Source organism: Galeopterus variegatus, unplaced genomic scaffold, assembly GCF_000696425.1.
Source record: "Galeopterus variegatus unplaced genomic scaffold, G_variegatus-3.0.2 Scaffold2304, whole genome shotgun sequence".
Classification (NCBI taxonomy): Eukaryota; Metazoa; Chordata; class Mammalia; order Dermoptera; family Cynocephalidae; genus Galeopterus; species Galeopterus variegatus.
Window position 1 is genome coordinate 229,916 of NW_007728415.1, and position 23,870 is coordinate 253,785.

The window sequence follows — 23,870 nt, forward strand, 5'->3', positions numbered from 1 at the left end:
CCTATTGGTATTCATATTACAGTGTGTAAACATCATAAAATAAATATCTGAGGTATCCTCTACTTCCGTTTTGATCTGTTCTAGCTTTGTTCCTTGGCCATATTTGCCAACACAACCCATGAAAGAAACCTTGCTCTCTGATCTCTGATGAGGTAGGGTTGATGTTTTGTTTATCTGCAACTGTGTCTGTTTTTCCTCCATCTCCTCTGCGTGTGTATATGTGCAAACACCCCTGATGTAAGGCAACAAAGCAAAAGCATACTGCTTGCCTTTCTTATCAAAGAGCCTGTCATATTTCCTGAATAGTAAGTAAGTTTATGCTGAAGATTGAATTCATTAAAGGAAAGAGACCTTAAGGAAAAGTTTATTGGCAGCATGACTATGCCAAGGTTTAAGTACATGATGAAACTTTTTAAAAATATGAAATTGGAGTGGGATGAAGCATCTTTACCCAGGTGTGCCCAAACTGCTTGAGCCTGGGGCCTTTCAGGGACAGGAGAATGGAGAGCTTATGGACACTTCCACGGACCATATCAAAGTAGCTACCAACTAGGACAATGGGCTTTCCTGTCACCAAGTTGAGTTAATCAGAGGTAAACAATTTTCTTTCTGCCTGGCTGATTTAGCCTTTTTGTGATTTAGTTTCTATATGTATGAATAGAAATATATGCTGGCACCTGAAGTCTAGGAGATTGCAGAATGTTGAAGATGAAAAGAGCCTTAGAAATAGTTTATTCAACCCTTATAGATAATAAAAATCATGGCCCAGATGATTAAAGAACTTTTTCAGAGTGGCAAGGCTCAGTTGAGGGGCTCATTGAAGATTATTCTAACAAAATATTGGAATATTTGATTACATGAGATGTAAAAAAGAACCTAAAATAGACTCAAATATACACACTTCAAATTAAAGATATGTAATAACATTTATTCTTAGGAAAACACACAATAATATTGAAGGAACTTTTTATTAGTCATCTGAGAATAATGGTCACAGAAATAAAGGTGAGAAAATTAGAGGCAAAGATATATCCCTGATTTAGTATCTTGAGCAGAGATGATAACCTTTAATAGAGGTTAGAGCTTAAAGTACAAAGTAAAGTAGGTATAAAATGTAACCCTAATGATGTGTTTTTGTTAGCAAAAGAATTCCTATATATAGAATACCATACCTTTTTAATTTCAGATTTCAAATTACAAGGGTTACTCTGTTGGCTGAAAAGGGATTTCTTGAATCTCTCTATAACCCTTCTTTTCAAATTGTGGTGCAAAGCCGGAGGAAGCTGCATAAAATGAGAAAATAATCATTATAACCAAATTGTTAACACTGCAAAGCTGACTACCAAGAACATTTACTAAGGGTCAATGTAACAATATTCACTCAACGGGACTAAATAAGAATTTAAATTTTACTGCAAATAGCATGACTATGTGCTATAATTTTTCACCCTATGATCCAGAATGAATAAAATATATTACTCTGCTCTCTTTGAAAGGGCTGCTTCCATTTATCTTATCGTTCTTTGACTTACTGTTATATTTTTCACACTACAACTAAATGATGTATTAATCACACACAGGTATTGAATTTTCTAAAGAACAGCCTTGACAAGGAAGAGTGCATTTCATCAGAGGTTTAGGTGCTTATGGCATGCCCAGAACCATGCTAAACCCCCCAGCCATGACCCTGTTCCTGAAGGATCTGATATTTTGGACCAGGAAACACATATCTGCATTAGTATGCAGTCAGATACCTGCCTGTGAGTGCTCCTGAAAATTCAGCTGGAGAGAGATTGAATTTTAGGGACCCATCTTATCCAGAAAAAAGAGAGAATGGATTAGTATAAATTAGGGCCAAGCCAGGATGAGTTAGATGTAATAAGTGAGTAATAGGAAGTCACTGTAGAATCTTAGAAAATATGGTAATTGGATGAAAATGGGGATTTCCAAAAACTAATTTGTAGCACTTTGAAGGCTGGATCTATACAAGGAAATCAAAGGTCCTGAAAAGCACAGAGGGATGAAGTGAAATTTGGGAAAAGAATAACAGGAAAGAAATAGGGTTCAAATTATAAGGTTCTCGGAGTTGAAATAATATTTGGTTTTGTTTAAATCATGAAGGGAACCTGAAAAGAAAGAAGGAGAAACTGGGAAGAAAGAAGATGGCTAGGTGGGAAGGCAAATGTAATAGTCGGAGCCCTCAAGATGTAAGAAACAAAAACATATTTCAAAACTCAGATCAAAAGAAAGAGGAATGTGGCAGAGAAGATTACGACCCGACCCCTGCTCTATTTCCTAGGCTCCCTGACAGTTTGGGTTGGTGCCATGTGACTACTTTCAGCCAATAAAAATGCAGTGTGTCTCTCCGAGGATGAGGCCATTCAAAGCCAGCATGCTTCCTTCATCTCTGTCCTTCCCCACTGCAAGGAGCTCAGAGTCCATCTATTCCATATGGCATAGCCACAAGATTCAGCAGGGCCACCTGACCAGCCCAACTTTAGCTGAATGAGAAATACACCTCTATGGCGATATGCCAAAGGATTTCAGGGTGTATCTGTTAGTGCAGCATAACCTACCTTATCCTGACCAACACAAGGAACATCTATTCACTCAAGTTCCATGAAAGAGGGAGATATAAAAGGTAATAGTAGAGCAAAGAATAGGGTCTATGAGGGCTCACAACGGCTGACTGTATAACCAAAAAAAAAACCTGCTTATTATCTTAAACACAATAGAATGTAGGACCCATTGTGAAGTACTATAATTACACAAAAGAGAGAAACAATGCAATTGAAAAATGTTTTCAAAATGCATCTTTAATCCTAGCGCTTGAATCAAAGTAGGTTTAACTAGGAAAGAAATAAGACTGTCTGGAGATACTGAATCCCTTCAGTATAATTTGAAGAGTTTTGTAGGTTGGCAGCACTGATATCAGCATTATAGCTTTCTTTTACTTTGATGCAGATGTAATTCCTCTCCCTACCCCCAGAAAATCGTCATAATTATTGTTGTCCCTTTACAAAGAATGAAAGGAAGAAATCAAGAAATGTGGAAGTGGGGAGAGAGGGAGGGAGAAAGGGAGAGAGAGATTTCCCAGTATTAACGAGCCTATATTTGGAAGACAGATGGAAAGGGAAATGAGTATAAATGATATATGTGTGCATGAGAGAATAGCAAAAGAGGAATGAATCTAACTTAGAGTGGAAATAGACAATGTAGGGGAGGGACAGGTGCATACTTCCCTGGCAAAGAGATGGTTTGGAGTGGTGAGGGGACAGGAAGTGCTTGGAGAGACACCTGAGAGACATGGATGTGATAATTCCCTATTGGCATGCACCAGGAGTGGCCGCTTCTCCAAATCAAACACCAGAGGGCAGTGTTGGCCCAGGACTGTCGAGCTGCAGTCCAGCGGAGGGCATGTGGCTGTCAAAGGGAAAGGCAACAAGCCTTGCCTGCCACAACAAAAAGTGTGAAGCACCAGTGGGCTCATAGGTTCCTTCAAAGGGGTCTTAGCCCAGTACTGGCAGCTATCAGCATCAGATTATTAATTCAGGTGTTCTGAAAATGCCTTCTACTTATTTAACTTACTAAGCCTCTAGCTAAGCTAGAATTTCTTTTACTGCTCCTGATGGCCTGAATTACTCAAACACATTTGAGTAAGTTAACATTCAGTCAACATAAGGTTCATACACAGGGCAGCATTAGAAAGGAATTGTATCTCATTGAAATTATCACAGTGGACAGCACCCTATCTTTAAATGTTTCATGCAAAGCTTTAAAATTTTACACAGAATGATGACTCATGCAGTTTTATTGCAGATGATATGAGTATAATAATATATAATATATAAGGACTACAATACTAAGAATAGAACATTAATACCTATGACTCATATGTGCCCGGGCACCGCAATTACTCCTTTATGTGCTTTTTTTCACTTTAGTCCCCACAAACAATTTATAAAGCACGTATTATTTTATAGGAGAGGAAATGAGAGCTTAGAGATATAATGTAACATGTGAGGATACTTTCTGAAGTAGCGAGTCTTCTAGCACAACCATTATCCTGGAGCAAACACCACCACCACTAGCATTACTCTAGTATAGCACTTTATAGTTTATAAACATTTTCACATACATTTCCTTAGAGGTTCACCATAGTCCTATAAGCTGCCCCATTTTACTGATCATGAAACTGATCCTAGGAGAGATAACAACTTCCTCAAAGTCACATATCTAAAAGCTTGTTTATTGTTTTTAACGATACTACACAAAGTAACAAAAGAAAAAAATGGAATCTGATCTCTATGTTTTTTACTAGGTTTTCTCGAACTTGCCTCATATATGGATTTTTTTTCGAAAGAACTGCCTGTATTTTCTAGTATCTTCAAGAACATATCAAGGCCAACCATAGCTCACAGGGTTCCATTTGATGAATAGTATCTTATTCTATTCAAAAAAAGAATTATTTTGGCATACTACAGTGTAAGAGAAGATTTCTCTAAATGCAAAAACAAAATTTTCACAGAAAATCATCAAAAGAAACACACAAAATGTAGCACTTCTCTTACAAACCCTGGAAACATGAGTCAATTTGAGAAACACAGCTTTACCCTAAATATCCTATTCTGTTTAATCTCTGTCACTCTTGCCATTAGTAACCAGGAGATCCAGATGAGCAGGTATGGATGGTTCTGTGTTTTCCTGCTGAGAAGACACAGTGTGCTTCACTGATGACAGCCAGTAGTATACTTTTCACCTGAGGACAGCACATTGCTATTCTCAATGACATTTTTATGTGACTGCCCATCTTCGGGCAATCCAAAGTAGCTCCAACCAAGCTGCCTGCTGTCACTAGGAGACAGATGTTTAATTTTTTTAAGTTGCTACATGCTGATTTTCAATGCACTTATTTAACAAAACAATAAAAACATAAGTATAGAGTTAAGCCCAATGCTTAATTTGGCTGTGTAGGTCTTACCTAAGCAATAAACACATGAAGACTCATAATAAAAGGTACCATATGTACTTTAGTCACCTTATATGCCCAAAGATAGATTGTGGTTTCCAGCCAGCAATGAAGTGAACCACTGATTTCATTCTTAGCTTGCTGGTCTTAAAATCATCATTTTAGTTTTAATGAAAACAGATGTCAAATTAGTGAAGGCAGGGTAAGGATTTTAACATCCTGCCTTGTAAAATAGTTTCTTTTAGATGATTTTCACACGTCTGTCTCTATGGAAACTAGACAGGAAAGGCCACCACCAGCCAAAAGTATGAAGTTTTCCATGTAAGTTCATCTGTTGATTGTCAGGAGGTGTTTGGCTCCACAGTTCAGGGCAGTCACCAGATGTAAGCCTGTGAGTTTGACTAGTACATAAATATGTGAGCAAGAGGGGTTTTTTGGTTTGTTTGTTAGTTTTGCAGATTTGGTCTTACTTTCAGCAGTTTTCCTTTGCAGTTAGCAAAAGGTCTTTAACCTATGGCAAATACACTAGTACAATGTTTAGAGGTGTATTTTTCTCCTTTACTTGAAAAGCATTGACTTTGTTTCACACTGTAAGTTAGAGTTCTCCAGAGGGGAATCATTCCTTACTATCTGCAATGTCACAAACTTGACAGTATTCTGAAAATACATCTTAAAAACCACAATAGTCATATCTGCACTTGTAGCAAGGAATGCCATCTTGCAAAAAAATATATGAAATCATTTCTTATACAGGCAGTTTTAAGAGCATAATAATAAGATATTTATAACCATTTTATTCTTGCTTTAAAATACTTGGATATTCAATAAAGAACTGTAATACACCATTAAAAAGGCTTTTATTACATAAAGATTAGCAAGACAGGCATATGGAAACTATATTTAAATTTCAAAGAATATTTCTCTCAATTTAATAGTTAATAGTTGAGGTAACTAAAAAGCTATTTAAAGCTATTTCTATAACACTGAAGTAAAGAATGTTTTCCCATATTTCTATACCAGTTTTAATGGAAATGCATCTTGGATTTAATATCTTTACTCAGTACCTACATGGCAGATTATATTTTGATTTATTAACCAGGCTTCCCCTTCCATATTTCCTTGAACCCCCCCTTCACCCTTTTTCATTTAATCATTTAGACAATTCTGGGTGATTGCCTAAGAGAAAGGTTGACAGCAGAAAATAGAAAAGTAATTCATTTAAGACTCTTGTGTCTTGAAAAGTCAGCCATCAGGGTGACCGAAAACAACACCAGATTTTGGACAAAAGTTGAAAGACAGAGCCAGGCTACTCAGCCTCAGGATTAATAAAGACTCCCCAGATCACAGGGAGCAGTCAAAGGGAAACCAACGAGAAGTCAGAGGTGGGCAGGTATGAAAGGAGGGAGCTCCTTGCCTAGTCCTCCAGGCTAAATGTGCCAGTTATCAATGCCTCTTGGCTCCAAGTCCACACTTAAATGCCCTGCTTGTGATACCGGAACCTTTCTCCCTTGCCAGCTGGCAGGATGCTAAGCTCCATCAGTGGTGGGTGCTGAAGGGACCCTGGAGGAGGATGGAGCACATTTTTCTGGTTCCAGAGATGCTCCTGTAGTGCACAGTGGTCCTCACATGGGAGATCCCTAGTGGTTAATGCTCACCCCCAGTCAGGTTCAGTGTCATCAGCCCCTCCAGCGGCTTCCCAGAGAGTTCCATGGAGCAACACCTACCCGTGAGAGGACTTTCCTCTCCTAGAGGACTTTCCTCTCCTAGGTCCCATAGATGGTGTTTCCCAGCATACCACGCTCAAGTGCTGATTTCCAGCAAATTCCACACATGGTATCTCACTGTGGATGGCTTGCCTTGGTCTCCCAGAGAGAGGCTTTGCCTCAGGTTTCTCCAGCAGAGCATAATGGCAAATTTCTCTGACCTTTCCGGTGAAATCTGGACCTCAGTCCAGGGGTGAGGGAAGGGGTGGAGGGGAGGGACACGGTGGAGTCCACTTCCTTGTTTGTTCCTTTCTTGGGTGCCCTGCCTCAGCCCCAGAAGTCCGGACTTCTCTATCTGCTCTTTCTGTATCCTTCAGATGTCTCTTCCCTCCTTAATAGACAATACCCTCTCATAGCTAGCAATTCATTATATTGAAACTTCCCTGCTGAAATGACTCTGTTGTTTTTGGCTGGACCTTCACTGATCCAGATACAGGTTTCAGGAATGTCACAGGAGATTCAGATGAGATTTGGGAATTGGTTTGATTGTGCTGTTGGAACTGAGCCCAGTGCTGAGTTTTGTTTTGTTTTGCTTTGTTTTGTTTTTTGCCGATAGGCTCTGGCACACCAGGAATCCATGGCATGCAGGGGCATCACAATTAACCAGGGCATCACCCTGATGAAGTTCCAGCTGAAGCCAGTGCCTTGGAAGCCCAAATGGCTGCTGTTCCTGACTGTCACAGTAATGACGACTACAAGGACTGTGGCATGGAATGGATTCTTCTGAGTGCACTGGAGAACTGGCGGAAAAAAAGTGACAGGCTTAGGTCTTTTAACTCTCAGCTCAAGGCATGGTCTGAGACCCAGAAAGATTCCATGACAGCCCTAAAAGAATCTGTTGCTTTGTGCTGCCACAGCACTGATATGGCTGATAATCAAATGCAAATTTTAACTGCACAGATTGTTAAATTACAGTGTCAGTTGAATTCACACCTCATCAAGTTTCTCATGTGAAAGTTAGAAAAAAGAATAGTTCCTAAAACTTGGAATAGAAACATCTTGCTGGACCCAGATAAAACTGACAGTCTAGAAGCCCAAGTCACACTGAGCCTTCATTGCTAGTGGAAGTAGCTTGTCACCCTATGTCTGAGAAGATTAGCTTTCTTTTACTTGAATACTCTATGATAACCTCATCTGGGACAGAGGTCTTAAAAAGGGATGCTCACTCCTCAAAAGACCCACAACAATGAAGGTCAAATCCATAATAAGGGTATATCTCAGTTGACCCAGGGGAAAAAGGAGCCCAGCTCTGTACCCACTTTTAGCCCCATACTGAAGGGCCATTTGTGTTGAAGTTTGTTTTTGGTTGGGCACTAACAGCGAGAGAACAGGTTAGGAGTCACAGGAGAAATTTGATGTATTCGTTTTTTTACTTTACTACCTTCCCAGCTCGGCTGCTAAACCGAAGAGCACATGTGGTTGGAGAAAATAAGAGCAAGTATTTTCTCTAATTTAAAGTCCCACAAAGTATTTCTTCAGCAATACTAGCCCCAAACTCTCATTTAAGATGAAAAGCTGACCTGTGTGATGTAGATGATTTTGTGCAGTTGAATTAATATCTGCTGAATAGGATCACTGATCTGACGTACTTTCCTCTGGGACACAGCAATTCCTGCAGATGCTGTGGGTGATAAATTCTGCAGTTAGTCAAGTTCTCTTTCAAAATTGATATTAGTGGAAAAGGGAGTAAAATTCTGAAAAATAATTTTTAAAGCAAAGACCCTCACCCTACCAATAAGACAGTATGCAGAAACCTTGTAATACTTCACTATTTTATGATATAGAATAAACAATTCCTTCCATTTATTTTTCAGACATCTAAGTAACATAATGATGTTACCTGTCATAACATCTGGAAGACTGCCTATCTCTTGGATGGCAATCACAGCAGGCTGCCATCAAGAGTCAGCAGTGCCTTGGATAATGTGGCCACTGAAAGGCCTGGCTGCAGATATGTGTAGTTAAGAGGCTGTCATGCTTCTAAATTTTCAATTCATTATGCCCTCAATAACATATTTTTAAACTAATTTTATCAAAACTACTAAGTGCAAACACTAGGCAATCTTAGCAGAAAATAAAAATTAAAGCTAGAGTTAAGTAACTTTCAAATCCTTGATTATTATAAATCATAATTTTCACCTGGATTTCTCTCCAGGTCTAAGCAAGACCCATTTGTAATTTATCCTGAATTCTCATCTCCACACCACCTTCACAGTTTCAGGCTAATTTGGTGTAAAATTATAAATGAGTGGCTTCGCCAGCTTTGCCTGTCACATCTACAAATGGCCCATTCTTAGCCTTGAGCTATTTAAAGGTATGGCCTTAATCCCTAGATTATCCACAAGACCTCCTCTCACCCAGAGATCCACACTGGAGACAATGAAGAGAGACTTCAGATATGTGGACATATACATTCCCTCCCTCCCCTGACCTACAGCATGCTTTCTACAATAATTCTTATCTTAACAATTTTCCTTTATTCAAAGAAAGTCTAAAAGACCCTCTTTTCTTTCCTCCACACAACATTGAGCCTCTATAAAATTAAATTTGAATATAATCATTACTTTAGCAACAGCTAAGGTTTTTGGAAAATGATTCTTATATAAGGGCTTTCTGAGAAAGCTTGCATATTTTACCATGAACAGTTGATTTTCAAAACATTTAAAAAGAAAACATAACGTGGTTGTTTAAAAGAGTCAACTTGTTTTATTATGAGCATATGAAAATTGATATTTAAGACACAAAACACAAAAAAGAAAATAAAATATGAACATTTAAAAAAATATTTTCCTTATAGATATTTTTACTGAGTTAGTTGAGAAATTAGCACAAGAAATAACCTACTTCTAGTTCATCTGCAGTTAATATCTTGTTTAAATGTCTGGAATTTAAAGGATCTATTTCCCCTAACTCCTTTGAAGTGTCAATTATTTGATCATTAAGATGAGGTTTAATAAATTACCCTTAGGGTAAAAATGTGAAGATAAATCAGAAAGAATTAATGTAGCTCAAAAATAGAAAACAGAAGAGTTGTCTGCCCCAGCTTGTAAAGATAGCTAAGTGTGCTAGGCCATATTTTCTGCAGTGGTGATGCTTGCAGAAATAATTCTTAAAATGTAACTATTTGTTTGTCTAGACCCATATCAAAAACTGGAGAATACGTAATATGGCCAAGTTGATGTTCTACAGAAACATTAACATTTTCTGAAAATGGAGGGCTAGCTTTCTGATCATTTTTATACTGACTTCTTTATGTTTTTGATTTGTAGACATAATACTCATAGGTAATGAGTTAAAATCTCACAGCATGGCAGAGAGTTCTTAGTTTGTGATGACATTCTGAGTGCGATATCACACAGGTTTAACTCTACCTTGCCACAAGAATGTGCTCATCTGTGGCCCTAAATACAAAAACAGAGAAAGTTAGCTAGAATGTCTGCCTTCCGAACTATGCAACTATGCAATTTAATTTAAAAATTATTTTTCTTAAGACTTTTTGACCACTACCCTCTCATTCCCAGTAAATCCTTGACTTTTGAAAACAGTTTTCATTACTTACTACTCTCTAAAAAATAAATTTGAAAATGTTTAATCACACATACCCCTGAAAAACACAAGCAAACAAAAACAACGTATTAACGGTATTAACCCATCACAGCCACCTCCCCGGAAGTAACCCCTTATATCAGCTTTGTCTGTTGCCTTCCAGTCACTTTTCTATCCATTTATACACATATGTGTTTCCCTCACAACAGAATTTTTTGAACTGTGGTTGAGTCCTGAAATCAACTTAATGGGTCATAACCAGCATTCTGAAAACTAGAATAGAATGAATTAGAACAGGACAGAAAATTTTTAGAGTGCTTTGCAAGGGTCCACTCAGTCAAGGTACAAAGTGTGCTTCTTATTGAGGGTCATTTCCAAGAGTTTTAAAGCTACTATCATATAAAATCTACAGTCTTTTTCTTTCTTTCCTTCCTTCTTCCTTTTTTCTTTCTTTTTCTCTCTCTCTCTTTTTCTTCTTCTTGACCTCTTTCTGCCTTCCTTCCTCTCTGCCTTTCTTTTTTAAAAAGTGGTGACACACCACACCATATAGACTGTTTTACAATTTGTTTTTACTCAGCCTATCATAGATCCTTTCTTTTTTTTTTTTTTTAGATCCTTTCTTTTTTGTGTGTGTCAACACACGCAGTGCCAGCTCATTTTTTATAACCATTGAATCGTACTGCATGTTCTGAATGCATCAGAGCTTTCTTAGCCACTTCCTCCTTGATAGGCACTTCGGTTTCAATCTCTCATGATTATAAGTGATGCTGTGGTGAATATACATGTGCATGCCTCACTGTGCATAAATACAAGAGTTCTTTTAGAACAGACAAGGAGAAGTGAAATAGCTGGGCCCAAGTTGTATTCACATTTCTTATTGTAATAAATACAAGGGTATTTCGAAAAGTTTACAGAAAGATTCATATTATCTTTCAATTCTATTTTTCCACGAGTTTTTTAAAGCCTCATACATTTTAAAGTGGCTGAATCACTTTACACTCTGACCAGAAGAGAAGGGAATTCATTTTTCTACACCTTGATCAACAGTATATATTATCAAACTTTTGCCAATCTAATATTTTTTTCTATTTTGTATGTATCTGAATGCTAGTGAGGTTATTGTACTTCTTTGGTGAATTTCTTGCTTGTATCCCATGCTTCTTTTCATTGATTTGTAAATGCTCTTTACATATTCTGAATACTAATTCTTTTATTGTATTTTTACATTAAAAGTATTTTCAGCTAATCTGTTACTTCTCTTCAATTTAAAGGGCATTTTCCACCCCCATGACCTAGGCAAAAGTTAGTTTTTAGTCTCAGGTACTACCAGAACAGTTTCTCAGGTAACTGCCACTAATATATCCTAGCAAGCTAGTATCTCATCACCAGTTCAGCATTACTGAGTGCTCTGGCAAGATTATTAAACTGTAGCATGAGCTAGGATTGGGGAGAGAAAGAACACTTGAGACTGAAAATAATGTACAGTCAGTCTAACTATAACATTTGCAAACTCTCTTGATTTCCCAACAACTTCAGCTAGTCCTGGATATGAGAACTGTTATGCCTCATACTCTACCTGATCAAATCCTCACAATTTTCTTATATTCTGCTACCCTAAAAATGTATATTTAGGGCCGGCCCGTGGCTCACTTGGGAGAGTGTGGTGCTGATAACACCAAGGCCACAGGTTCAGATCCCATATAGGGATGGCCGGTTAGCTCACCGGGTGAGCGTGGTGCTGACAACACCAAGTCAAGGGTTAAGATCCCCTTACCGGTCATCTTTAAAAAAAAAAAAAAAATGTATATTTATTTAGCCCTTAATAATTCTAGGAAAACACAAATGATAAAATCCAAATTTTTTTTTATTTTTATTCATTGCCTAAAGATTAATATTTACCAAGTTCATGGCAAATGTTAGCCATATCATTTTATCTAGTTTTAAAGCCATCTCTCTCAAATGGCCGGTTTGCTCACTGGGTGAGCGTGGTGCTGACAACACCAAGTCAAGGGTTAAGATCCCCTTACCGGTCATCTTTAAAAAAAAAAAAAAAATGTATATTTATTTAGCCCTTAATAATTCTAGGAAAACACAAATGATAAAATCCAAATTTTTTTTTATTTTTATTCATTGCCTAAAGATTAATATTTACCAAGTTCATGGCAAATGTTAGCCATATCATTTTATCTAGTTTTAAAGCCATCTCTCTCAATAAATCTTTCAGATTAGCTCACTGAATATACCACACTTCATAACTACTCATAAAAAACTGCAGCATATATTTATATTGACAATTTTGTTCTCAGAATATTTTTCTTAAAACAATTTTTCCTTAAAAAGACATCAGTAAGGCTGATCGTGTGCAATGTCAGTCATACATAATATGCATGATTCATATCTATGTGGTGTTTCCTACTGCAAAATACGTACTATATTTGGTGTTCTTAAAGTTTAAATAAATCAAAGTTTAAAATATTAGAATACTTTGTATTCAAATTTTTTTATTAAAATAGTAGATTTAATTAGTGTTTTAACCCTTACAAGGAAACTATGAAACTCCTTAAAAGAGACAACTTATTTAAAAGTGTCAAAAATCAAAAATAATTATATTGGCTAGCTTACACTAATCACCTAATGACTCTAAACAGCTTTTTTTTTTTTTTCCTCTGGAGTGTGAGGTAGGAGGACCGGGGAGGAAGAGCAGTGTTTTCTTAGCCTGCACTTGGGCAAGACTGGGAAGCATTTTACACATTTAGTCTCATCTAATCCACAGAATCATTTTGAAGTGTAGCTGTTTTTATCTCCATTTTACAGATGAGGAGACTAAGTGCTATGGTCTAAATGCTTCTATTCCACTGAAATTCATATGTTGAAATCCTAACCCCCACGGTGATGGCGGTTAGGCAGTGACTTTGGGAGGTAATTAGGTCATGAACGGGATTAGTGCCCTTATAAAAAAAGGCCCAAGGGAGCTTGGTCACTCCTTCCACCATGTGAGGACTCAGCCAGAAGGAGCCATCTATGAACCAGGAAGCAGGTCCTCACAGACCTCAGACTTGCCAATGCTTTCATATTGGACTTCTAGTCTCCAGAACTGTGAAAAATAAATTTCTGCTGTTTATAAGCCACACAATTTTTGGTATTTTGTTATAACAGCTTGAACTAAGACACTGAGCCTTAGCGAGATTAAAAAAAAAAAATCGTCCAGCCAAGATCACAGAGCAAGTGAGTACTGTAACATGAAACCAGGTGGGCCCTAAAACACTACTACACCGACTTAGACTAGATGGGAATTAAGAGGCTTCCAGTTCTCCTTCTAAACTATTACTCCACTCAGAGGCTGGGTGATCATGGGCAATCCCTCTAGTCACTGCAAATGTAAAATAATATCTACACTCCTTCCCAGTGTGTAATACTATTTCTCTTCATAAAAGGGTTGTTACTTTTAACATGGTGCTACACTTATACCTTTGAACATTTAATTGACTAAATATTTTTGGAAAGCATATACATACAATAAACTGGAAGCATTAGGTCTTTGTAGCCTGCACAGTACACTATATTCTACTTTACTATCTCATACCACTTTAAAATAGCCTAGTTAGTTGCCTATCACTGCTGCTTTGCAGCTATTGAAACTACAATGCAAAACAGACAACATGAAGCTGCTAATTACTAGAAATGGAACAAAAAGTGGATTACACTGTATTCCCCAGTTGACCAAGATATAGTATCAACCTATTATTTTTCTGAATTCTCTCTGCTAAGAATCAAGAATTTGGGGACAACTGGAGAAAACAAATATTAGGGAAGGGGAGCTCCCTGAAGAAGGAAAAAATATTTTTCCTTAATGAATGAGGCCAAAACACATATGAGCTTCTCTATATTGGACCAATTGTCCTGTTGGAAGACAACACAGGTACACTCTCACCTCTTTCCTTTACTTTTATAACAATGAAATAAAAAATTGCAGTTCAAATGTACAAATGTTCAGCAATCAACCCCTGCATCCTTGGTCAGACAAATGAACTTGCTTGTATTCACTAAGGTTTCATGGGAGGTTCTCACTCAGAGAACCACAGGATGGGAGACAGACAGTGGAAACACATGTTACATTTGAGAAGACCATGAAGAATTAGTAGACCTTCAATAGGCATAGAACATGGATTTGGCATAGGGAAAGTGTATTTGAGTGGTGGCTTCCAAGTAGAAGGAACTGTGCCAGCAAAGGATGGAGTGGGCTAAGTGAGGGCCGCATCTGGAGAACAGCCAAGTGTGCAGCACAGCTGGTGTGCAGTACGATAAGAAGGTACAGTGTGTGTGCGGCTGAAGAGGTAGGTGGGCATCATGCACGAGGGTGAGGAGCCTGAGACTGACTCTATTTCAGGAAAGGTGACCTCATGAGAAGAGGCCTAGAGCCTCAGCCAGAGGGCCTCAGCCAGAGGGCCCGGCTTGAATATTCCCTCTCTGCTAGGTACCAGCAATATGGTTTCAGGCAAGTCACAACTTCTCTGGGCTTGGTTTCTTCTCTATTATGGGAGCATGGTGAAAATGGGAATAAAACAAAGAGGGATGAGGTCATATGCACTGTGGGGAATCTGAGGGGTCCAAGGAGGCCTCGGAAGCTTGGGCCTGAGTGCTGGCGAGAATGACGCTCCATCAAAGGACAGGCAAATGACAGAGAAGATGATGACTGCGGGGCTTGGTCATGGGCTACATCCCAACATAGACCAACAGACAGATCCACAGTAGTCAGGATGAAATTGTCAGGAAGGGACTTGACAGTCTGGGCCCAGCATCCCCGCTGCCCCCACCCCAGTGGAATTTCCCACAGGAAGGTAGAATCTGCCTCAGGGCGTTCGCTTCCTTCAGCCCCTGGGTGACCAGGCAACAAACTTCCTTTTTGTTTGAAACTTCAGAAACAGCTGTTAAGAGGCCACAGAAGCAAGGCTGCTTTGAAGTCCTTTACTCTTGAATTCTGGATGAATCTCTTTCATGTAATGCATCTTTCATCCTATTTGGGTTTAATCGTGTGGGGGGGGGGGGTTAGGGTTCCCCCAAGTTGGAAACTGCTATCACTTTAGTTATTTTTTCAGAATACGAAATATAACCTCAGGATTTTTGAAGTCGAAGTTCCCGAAAGAGTCTACATAGTACACATGGCGAGATGCTGTGTGGAGAAGTTCCTGCTGCGTTACTTCCCGCACTTGCCTCTCACCAGGAGCCTCCCCAGCCGAGCAGCAGAGTGTGAGGCTAGCACTGCCCTGAGACGGGGTGGCAGAAAGGAAGCAGGGAACAGAGAGAGCAGGTGCCTGGGCTTTAAAAAGCAATTGTCTAAGCAGAAGGCAGAAAGATTCAAAAGAACTTCTGCTCAGCAAGCTCTTCTTCTTGCCCCTCCTGGGTGAGACAAAGCTTCTCTGAGTAGGGCGCATGAAGAGATAAGAAGAAAAGAAAGCTTCAGGGAAGACCCAAATTCTAGCTCACTTTGGGCAAAGTCTGGGGTAAGGTCAAGGAGGGGAGAACTGGATGACAGAACTCTCTTTAAATTTGAGGATTCGAGAGTGGTAAGGCCGTCTGTCTTGATCCCATGGGGAACTCTGAGAGGCCTTAGTCATGCTGATGTTCCCTGCACCACTACGGCATGGGGCTGAGGGGGAGGAGAAATAGTTTCCTGCGGTGTCAGAGCAGAGAACTTCTGATGAGTTCTCAAGTCTCCATGACCAGAGAAGTGGAAAGAGCAGGCCGACCTTCCAATGTCTCTGAGAAGGTGAGCTGACAGAGCGAGAGAGCTTGCCCTGCAGAGCTCTTGCCTTCATGTCAAGGGGACACAGCTGCAGTTGGAAGCATGGAACTTGAAGTCAGGTAGGGCTGCACCATTTCTTTGAATAACAGTGTGGAAGGGTGACCACACTCGATAATTAGATCCATGCCAGCACAGGCAGTCTCAGAGCTCCGGTAGCATAATGCTGACTAAGTCCTTGGAACAAAAATTCCCCTTAAGGAAGAACAGAGAGAAGGGCAATCCTCGATTTGTCTGGTATCACACTTTAAATCTAATATGATAAAGAAATCACTAAGACATTGAAATTTACCTGTAGGCTAATTGATTAGATTTCTGATATTCAGTTTTGGGAAAATACAGGATGTTACATTTTTAATTCCTGAATTTGTGGCCTTTAAAGAACATACGCACTTGATCTAGTCCATGGAGCTTGACTCTTCTCCACTGACTCAGTTATTTCTTACACGATGCTACAATCACTAACCAAGTCACACTGGCTCCCTTTATTCCTACCAGAGGGATTTTTTTTTTTCTTTCTTAAAGTCAATTCTATGAATGACTATGATGAAGCCCAGAATTATCAAGGAAAAAAACATAGTGGTGTGAAAACCACACTATGTTCAACACTATGGATGCAGAGGATAACCAATCAAACTAAAAGGAATGATTGCAACAACAAAAAGATGGGATTCCTTCCCTCTCCCCAGTCCAATTACCTGGTCGAGAAAAATTTATCCCAAATGCGGAAAATAGGCAAAGTGGTAACTGCTTGATTCTCTGATATCATGGTAGAGCATTTTCTAATAAACCTACTTGATCCTAATCGAATACTCTTGAATAAGGTCACAATATATTTAATTAACAGTATATTTATCTGCACCAATAAAGGTGCAGGAAATTTACAAGCCTGCAGTGTTAGAGGTTACCCTGCAGAAACTGATGACATGTTGTTATAACTTTATACCCGATCAAGAAGTTGATCACAAAAATGATTGTTCTGTAGAAATTTCACCAGATTGATGATTAATTTAGCAATCTTGTATCAGCTTTTCTTTCTTTCCCAACTATATAAATCCCTGTTTTTCAAATGCTCTTGGAATCAGCTCTTTTGTCCTTCACCTGAATCTATCATTAATGGGTTAAAGAAAACTTGGACACTTACTAAAGAATGACTTCAAGAATTGTACTTTGCAATCCAATACTATAAAAATAATAAATAGTTATATAAATAAAAAAATTTAATTGGAACATTATCTAAAACATCACAAGTAATCTGTTAAATCTACACTGAGTAGTGTCAGTTAGAGTCAGAATGAACAAGTCTCAGCATTTGTGGAAGGTGGGCTGGTGGCCCAGACAGACGATAGACACCTCTAGCTTTCAGGAGAGTGGACTGCTTCAGCAGAATGGTTTGGCCACAACCTTAGTTGTTTTATCATTTTTCCTGAAGAAAGGGAATTAACAGAAGATTAATAATTTATTCAATGATTAATACTTTCTTATGGGTTATATGTACTATGCAGCCCTAAAGAATTAAACTACTCCCCAGCCCCTAAATAGATTCTTGGCTGTTGATACCTACATTTCTTTAAAGGCGTATATTGGATAGATGTCCATATGTATAAAATGCCATGAATGCAAGGTCCTTGATGTCTAGGTTTCTCACTAGTATTGGCTCATCTGTCACCATCCTCAATACTCAAACTGGTCTGTGCAACAAACCAGTTCAAGAAGTATTTGTAAATACTCTGAAATTTTTTTAAATCCATTAAAAATCATTAATAATGACAACTTGGAATTTGAGAACCATGCTTTTCTCCATTAATTCAATTATTTTGTACACTATGCTATAATCATCACCCAAGTCAACTGACCTCCCTTTATTCCTACCAGACAGTGGTGTAGCTTTCAACCCTCCTTCCTTTTAGTCTTTCTTCACAGGCAGAAGCCCCGAGAGTAGAAGTGTGACCTGCCATTTAACCACTGATATGCAGGTTGCACTTGGTCTTAGATTGGGACCATCAATAACTTTTTGTGACATTACCTCTTTGAAAAAACATGACCCAAAAAAGACTATGAAAAAACCTGCATCTCTGGACAGCATCCTCCTGGGACCTGGGACCTATTCCCCCAGTGCCTCCTTTGGCATGAAGAGTTAGGAAGCAAATCATCATTGTTAAAGAAAACTTGTCTCAAATTCCTATCCCAATCTAAAGTCTAATGTAAAATACATAATATTAAAATAATCTAATATATAAATCATTGTTTCCCACTTTTTCAACTCACTTGTGCAGTTGCTTTTAATACAATAGCAAAGATAAACAAGATTGTATACAGTGGTGGGTCTGCACCAGTTACTCAATAAACAGTTTTCAAGGACCTGATCTCAGAGGACACAGTCAAGATATATGAGGCTATGTCAGAAAGTTCATGGAAAAATGGAATTAAAAGATAATATGAATCCTTCCATGAACTTTTTGAAGACCCTGCATGTGTGTGCATGCACACATGTGCACATGTTTATAAGTATTTACTGACAGTTTAATTTTGTGCTTGGCTTGAAATCGAATTGTGGAGATGGGCCAGACATTCGTTGCTGAAGATGCTTACAATCTCTTTGTAAAATATAATTAATGCATCCCAAATCCCAACAAACAATGTAGAAAAATATAATTATATGTCAAAGTACATGGTATACACTAGTATTATAGGAGTTCTGCCTAAAATCTGGTGGTCAAATTTTTATTTGCTAAAAAAGTGTTATGCAATAAATGAGAAGGCATTTATTAAATTCACTTTGACAATTGTGAAAATTAATTTTAAATACTTTAGGTCAATAACTAACTTAAAATAACTTAAAAGTAAGCTACTAAAGGTTGCTCATATAAGGACAACTAGAATATTGGCTGTGCTCTCTAGAATATTTGGATGAAACATTGACTATTGTATTTAGATCTGACCCTTGTAAACAAAAGACAAATGTAAAAATAGATTTGCAGTCATCTAATAAGAAAACATAATCAAGCACCCAGAAATCATGAAGTGGCAATTACTATCCAAAATGCAGAGCATAAGAATTCCCATACATCAGTTCACTGCCTGGGTGTCAGGTGCTATCTAAATGAAAAACTGAGCAAGGGAGGGAAAAATGTCAGTGTTAATCCAGTCAAATTAGGCCACACTCTTAGCTGACATTACATTTGCACTTTAAAATTTGGGTTTGACCCAGACACCCAAAAATTTACACTTGGCCCAGTGATACTAACAGCATTTATAATATTACTTGACAAAAAACACATTTCTTGCATTACCTTTTGGTATGATTTAGTTTTCACAAATATATGCCCCTTCCCCTGCCTCAAGAGGAAAGGATTATTTCTTTTTTATATACAACAGAATCTAGACTTCTTTTCTCATTCAAAATAGTAATATCTAGTTGTTTGATTAATTGATTTGAATCTATACACAACAGAATCAATCAATTATTTTTTAAAAATTGAGTGTCCTAAGGCAGGGAGCACTCATACGGCCTAGTTTTATGTAGTAAGTAGATTGAGTATGAAATAGCTTAATGGTAGAGGTATTCCTTTTCCAATTTTCTTTCCTTTTTACTGATTATATCAAGGATTAAGTTTCAGTATGGTGCAAGTATGACCTCACTATTTCTCAAATACAGCTAACGTTCTTTCATAACAAAGACAACAGACCTCAGAGTAAGAGGACAACAATATTTACTCAGAATTTAATGTTGTCTTTCTTAGATTTGTATTTATTTTTACAACTGCCATCTATTTATGACAAGTGATACTATACTGATTTCCTGTTGATAGAAATAATATAAACTTCCTCTGTAAATAAGCTTAAATTGAGAAAGTGAGCCAAGTTAAATAAAAATATTAGGAATATAGTCATACTTAATAGTACTCAGATATGGCCAAATTTGTGCAATGGTAATTCACAACTGACTAAAGTTGGAGAAATAGAGCTAGAATAATTCACTTGTTAGAATTGTTTATTATTTGTTCATTGATTCCATGTTAATTACTGTTAATATTTTCATCCATGCAGTATAGGAATTCCTAAATTTTCATTTCTGTTGGCAGGGAATTACAATCTATTATTTAACCCAAAGAATATATATAAAATAAATTATTGGTTCAATTTAGTTAGTATTAAAAAATAGAACAAGGGGACTTATAATGGCCTTATCTTGAAAGAGTTTCATGGTTACTTGTTCTACAGGCATTTGGAAGTGCCATTAAATACAGCTGTATCATCACAATGTGAACCCAGAAGTCCATATTTTAGGAGTACCATATAGGAAAGGTCATATTGCAGTACAGCTACTCAGCACTCTAATTTGATAGCTCGCACCCTTTGTTCTGTCATAACATGTGGAAAATAATGTTCATATACTAAATATATTCCTGGGGGCATGTCCAGATTTTAACAAAATTCTCCCCTTCCTGCCAGTCTCCCCACCCCCCAACATTTAGGCAACACAGGGCTGCAGATGTTGGTTGCATCATTCCAACATATTACTTTCCATCCAATAAAGGTAAATTAAATGTTAAGTAAATGAAAATACACTAATATAATTTACTTATTTTTTTTAGGTAAATCACTCACACATTTTAGTGTTTTATCTATTCTTAGTGAGAAATAAGTTACAACTCATAACTGACTGTACCAATATGTCTCATAGCACCTTAGTCCAAACTCACTTCCTTACTGTTGGAGTGCTGTGTCAATGTCACCTCTTTATACTCTTAGTTAGGATAGAGGTACTGAGGTAATGACTAGAATAGAGCATGATTTGATCAGTTGACCTAAGTAAATGAGGCTGGTACCAGTTGTTTGAAATCGGATAAAGACCAATAGTCCAAATTTACCTGCAACACTTCAAAAAGTATGACTTTTATAATAAGCAAAAAAAACAATTTTGTATTAAGATGGAGAATAATAAAGATTTAACATTTTGATTGAAAAGCAGAATACCTAATAGGTGGTAACCCAAATTTTCCCATGTGCGTTAATGTTTTCTATAATAGTAAAAACTAATCACTTCTTTTATGGGCAAATTCAGCATTCACTGACAACACTTAAAATGCTTTAGTGTATTCTCATTCAAATTTTTAAAATAGATAAATCAATAAATTTTTAAAAATTAGATGGTATTAAAAACTATAGGAATAAAGAACATTGTATATGCAACTTTGCTATAATGTAAATAGATTGTTTAAAGGTCCAGAAGTCTGATCAATATCACTGACATAAAATCAAATCTTACACTGAACTAACTCAACATGCTCTTTAGGAAAAAGAATCCCTGTTATAAATTACAGCAGAACTGTGAATTGCTTTCATATATATGTGTATTCACTCTTGCTGTTACAAAATCAATCAACAACAACCATTTTAACTTCATGACTATGTTATGAACTCACCTTTGCCAAAATTACAGGAAAAGATCAGGGTCAACATGATAGTTTTGGGCATCTTAACAATAAAACCATCTTGTTTTGCATCTTTGCTGATAGTCCCAAACTGTCAATAATTCTCCCAAAGCAAATTTAATAAACGTGGAGACATGGGCTAATAGTAGAGCAAATCAATTTATATTGCTTAAGTTCACTATACATGTCGACTCCACAGAAGAATGTGAATTTAGGAAGCTAAAGTGAAAATAGCATTAAACAATAATCCCAATTTAACCATAATAGTAAAATAGAACTTGATGCTCGAGTCATACACTCACACATACGTTAAAAGAACAACAAATTAAACTATTTTTCTGAATTGTCCAGATTTAGCTAATAATTTTACTGTTACTGTTGGACTTTGGTCCTCTTTAACAGAAATGAAAAACAGATTAATTAACACATTCTTTTCTTCCCAAACTATTATTATAATCCTTTATGTTTAAAGGATTCATAAATTTTAAGAATTGTTTAGAGAAATAATGTAATATAATGTCATTTTAATTAAATACAAATAAAAATAACTAAAAAAGATTTATTTGTGTCAGAGTAAAGAGAGAAAAAAATATGATTCACTGTCTTGTATCACATAGGTGTGAAGTTTATAGAAACACCTATGTAAAACACCATCACTATTTTGTCAGTTGGTACACCCTTTAAGCACCGAAAGTTCAACTGTTTAACATTCCCACTAAGGCAGAAATGCAAATTTGGGAAGAACAGCCTATAATATTTCAATGAATAAGTGAACACAGAAAACACTTTGATATCATCAAATTGCCAAACAAATCGTGGTAGACAAATGAAACAGAATTCTCCTGCTATTTGTGTTAAAAGTACCTCCCAAACATTATTTAGACATTTTAGGCCCAACAACAACTCTGTGTGTGCCCATTGTGTGCTTAACATCAAAGTGACCCAATAAGTACTACCATGATCTTTGAGATTGCGAAGAATCACAGCAGGAAGGCTATGGGACTGCCACCCTGTCACTAACTCGGCCTCTAGTTCCTTAACGTGGGCCCTGAGCATGAGGGGTGGCACTTTCAGAAGCAGGTCAAGAGGCAGCAAAGCTGAAGAAATAAAAAGGGGAAAGATATGAAACTGTAACATAAATCACATTGAGTTTCAGGGAGATATGTCTGATTTTATTACTGCCAGCACTAAGTTACCTGGTCTTGGTCTTGATCCTATTCCACCAGTGAAGTCCCTGAAAACAGAATTAGAGGTCATTAGGATGATTTATTCAACTTGGATTTGACAACATTTACTGAGAGCCTATGCTCTGCTACAGTCTACATTAGAAACATAAATAAAGGTTACTTTCCCTCAAGACACTCTCAAGAGTTTAATAAAGAGAAAAATAAATATATTTCAACACAGAGTAGAATTGACATTCTACTGGCAAATGGAAGAAACTTATTCCACCACAGTTGCTTATAAGCTCTAAGCATGATTAAGAGCCTAAATCTGAGTGTAATAAATGATTTCCTTATTACACTTAAAATCAAAATACTGATTTTGTATTAAAAAGAAATAACATTAAAAATTTTATATATGGCATTTCCCATGATTTGTTTTTGCTGTCTTAAAAAAAATAAGAATAAAAATGCCCCCATAGCTCTTCCTATGAAATGAGATGATTTTTGCATTTAAAAAGATTATTTTTCCTAGAGCTTCCAATATTATTAACTTCTCTTATTTGTCTTGCCCAAATTCTAGATTGCCTGATCATTTTGAAAGTTGGTCTCAGAAACTACTACCCTCTGGAGGTAGACTTAGACCCCACCAGGGATATCTAAAAATAACCTTCAGCCTTATTTTTCTCACTGTAACCTAGAGCCAATTTCATAATAGTTTTCTGGAATCAAATGAGAAACATCTATGTTCTGAGGAGTTATGAGAACTATACTTCAACTTAATGCAATCCAACAAAAATACATGGAACATCTGCAATGTACAGGCACATGACAGGTACTTGCTCAGTAGGAGTGAATATAGGAATTCAAATGCAAGTAAACCTGGCTTGCCTCAACCCTTTCATTTTAATCTCAGAATTTTTTTGATACATACATGCAACAGATGCCTAAGTCATTAAGCATAAAAAAATTGACACTCATTTACCTACCACCCAACTTAGGTACTAGAATAATACCAAAATCTTTGCATCCACCTATGAGTCCTTGCCCTATGCTTTCCATCCCCCCTTGACCCTCACCAAGCAAGCCAGACATCTCTTGATCCCAGTATTTTTTCTATCCCATTCTCACCCCAAGTTTCCAGAGTTTTGAAAAGTAAATGAAACTTTCCAGCTTCAGACAGTTTATAAG

At 37.3% G+C, this 23,870-nt stretch overlaps 1 protein-coding gene across 1 annotated transcript in view; it reads right to left on the bottom strand.

The window, feature by feature from the left end:
* The window catches only part of LOC103597401 (serine/threonine-protein kinase Nek10-like), a 38,489-nt gene extending 15,716 nt beyond the window's left edge, over positions 1–22,773 (bottom strand). Inside the window, exons 1-5 of the mRNA XM_008581236.1 lie at positions 22,713–22,773; positions 22,473–22,613; positions 10,104–10,133; positions 8,253–8,353; positions 1,173–1,283 (exon numbers count right to left, since the gene is read on the bottom strand). Of these exons, the coding sequence (XP_008579458.1) occupies positions 1,173–1,283; positions 8,253–8,353; positions 10,104–10,133; positions 22,473–22,613; positions 22,713–22,773 (444 nt within the window). The remainder of the gene's footprint in view (positions 1–1,172; positions 1,284–8,252; positions 8,354–10,103; positions 10,134–22,472; positions 22,614–22,712) is intronic.
* Positions 22,774–23,870: the final 1,097 nt, after the last annotated feature.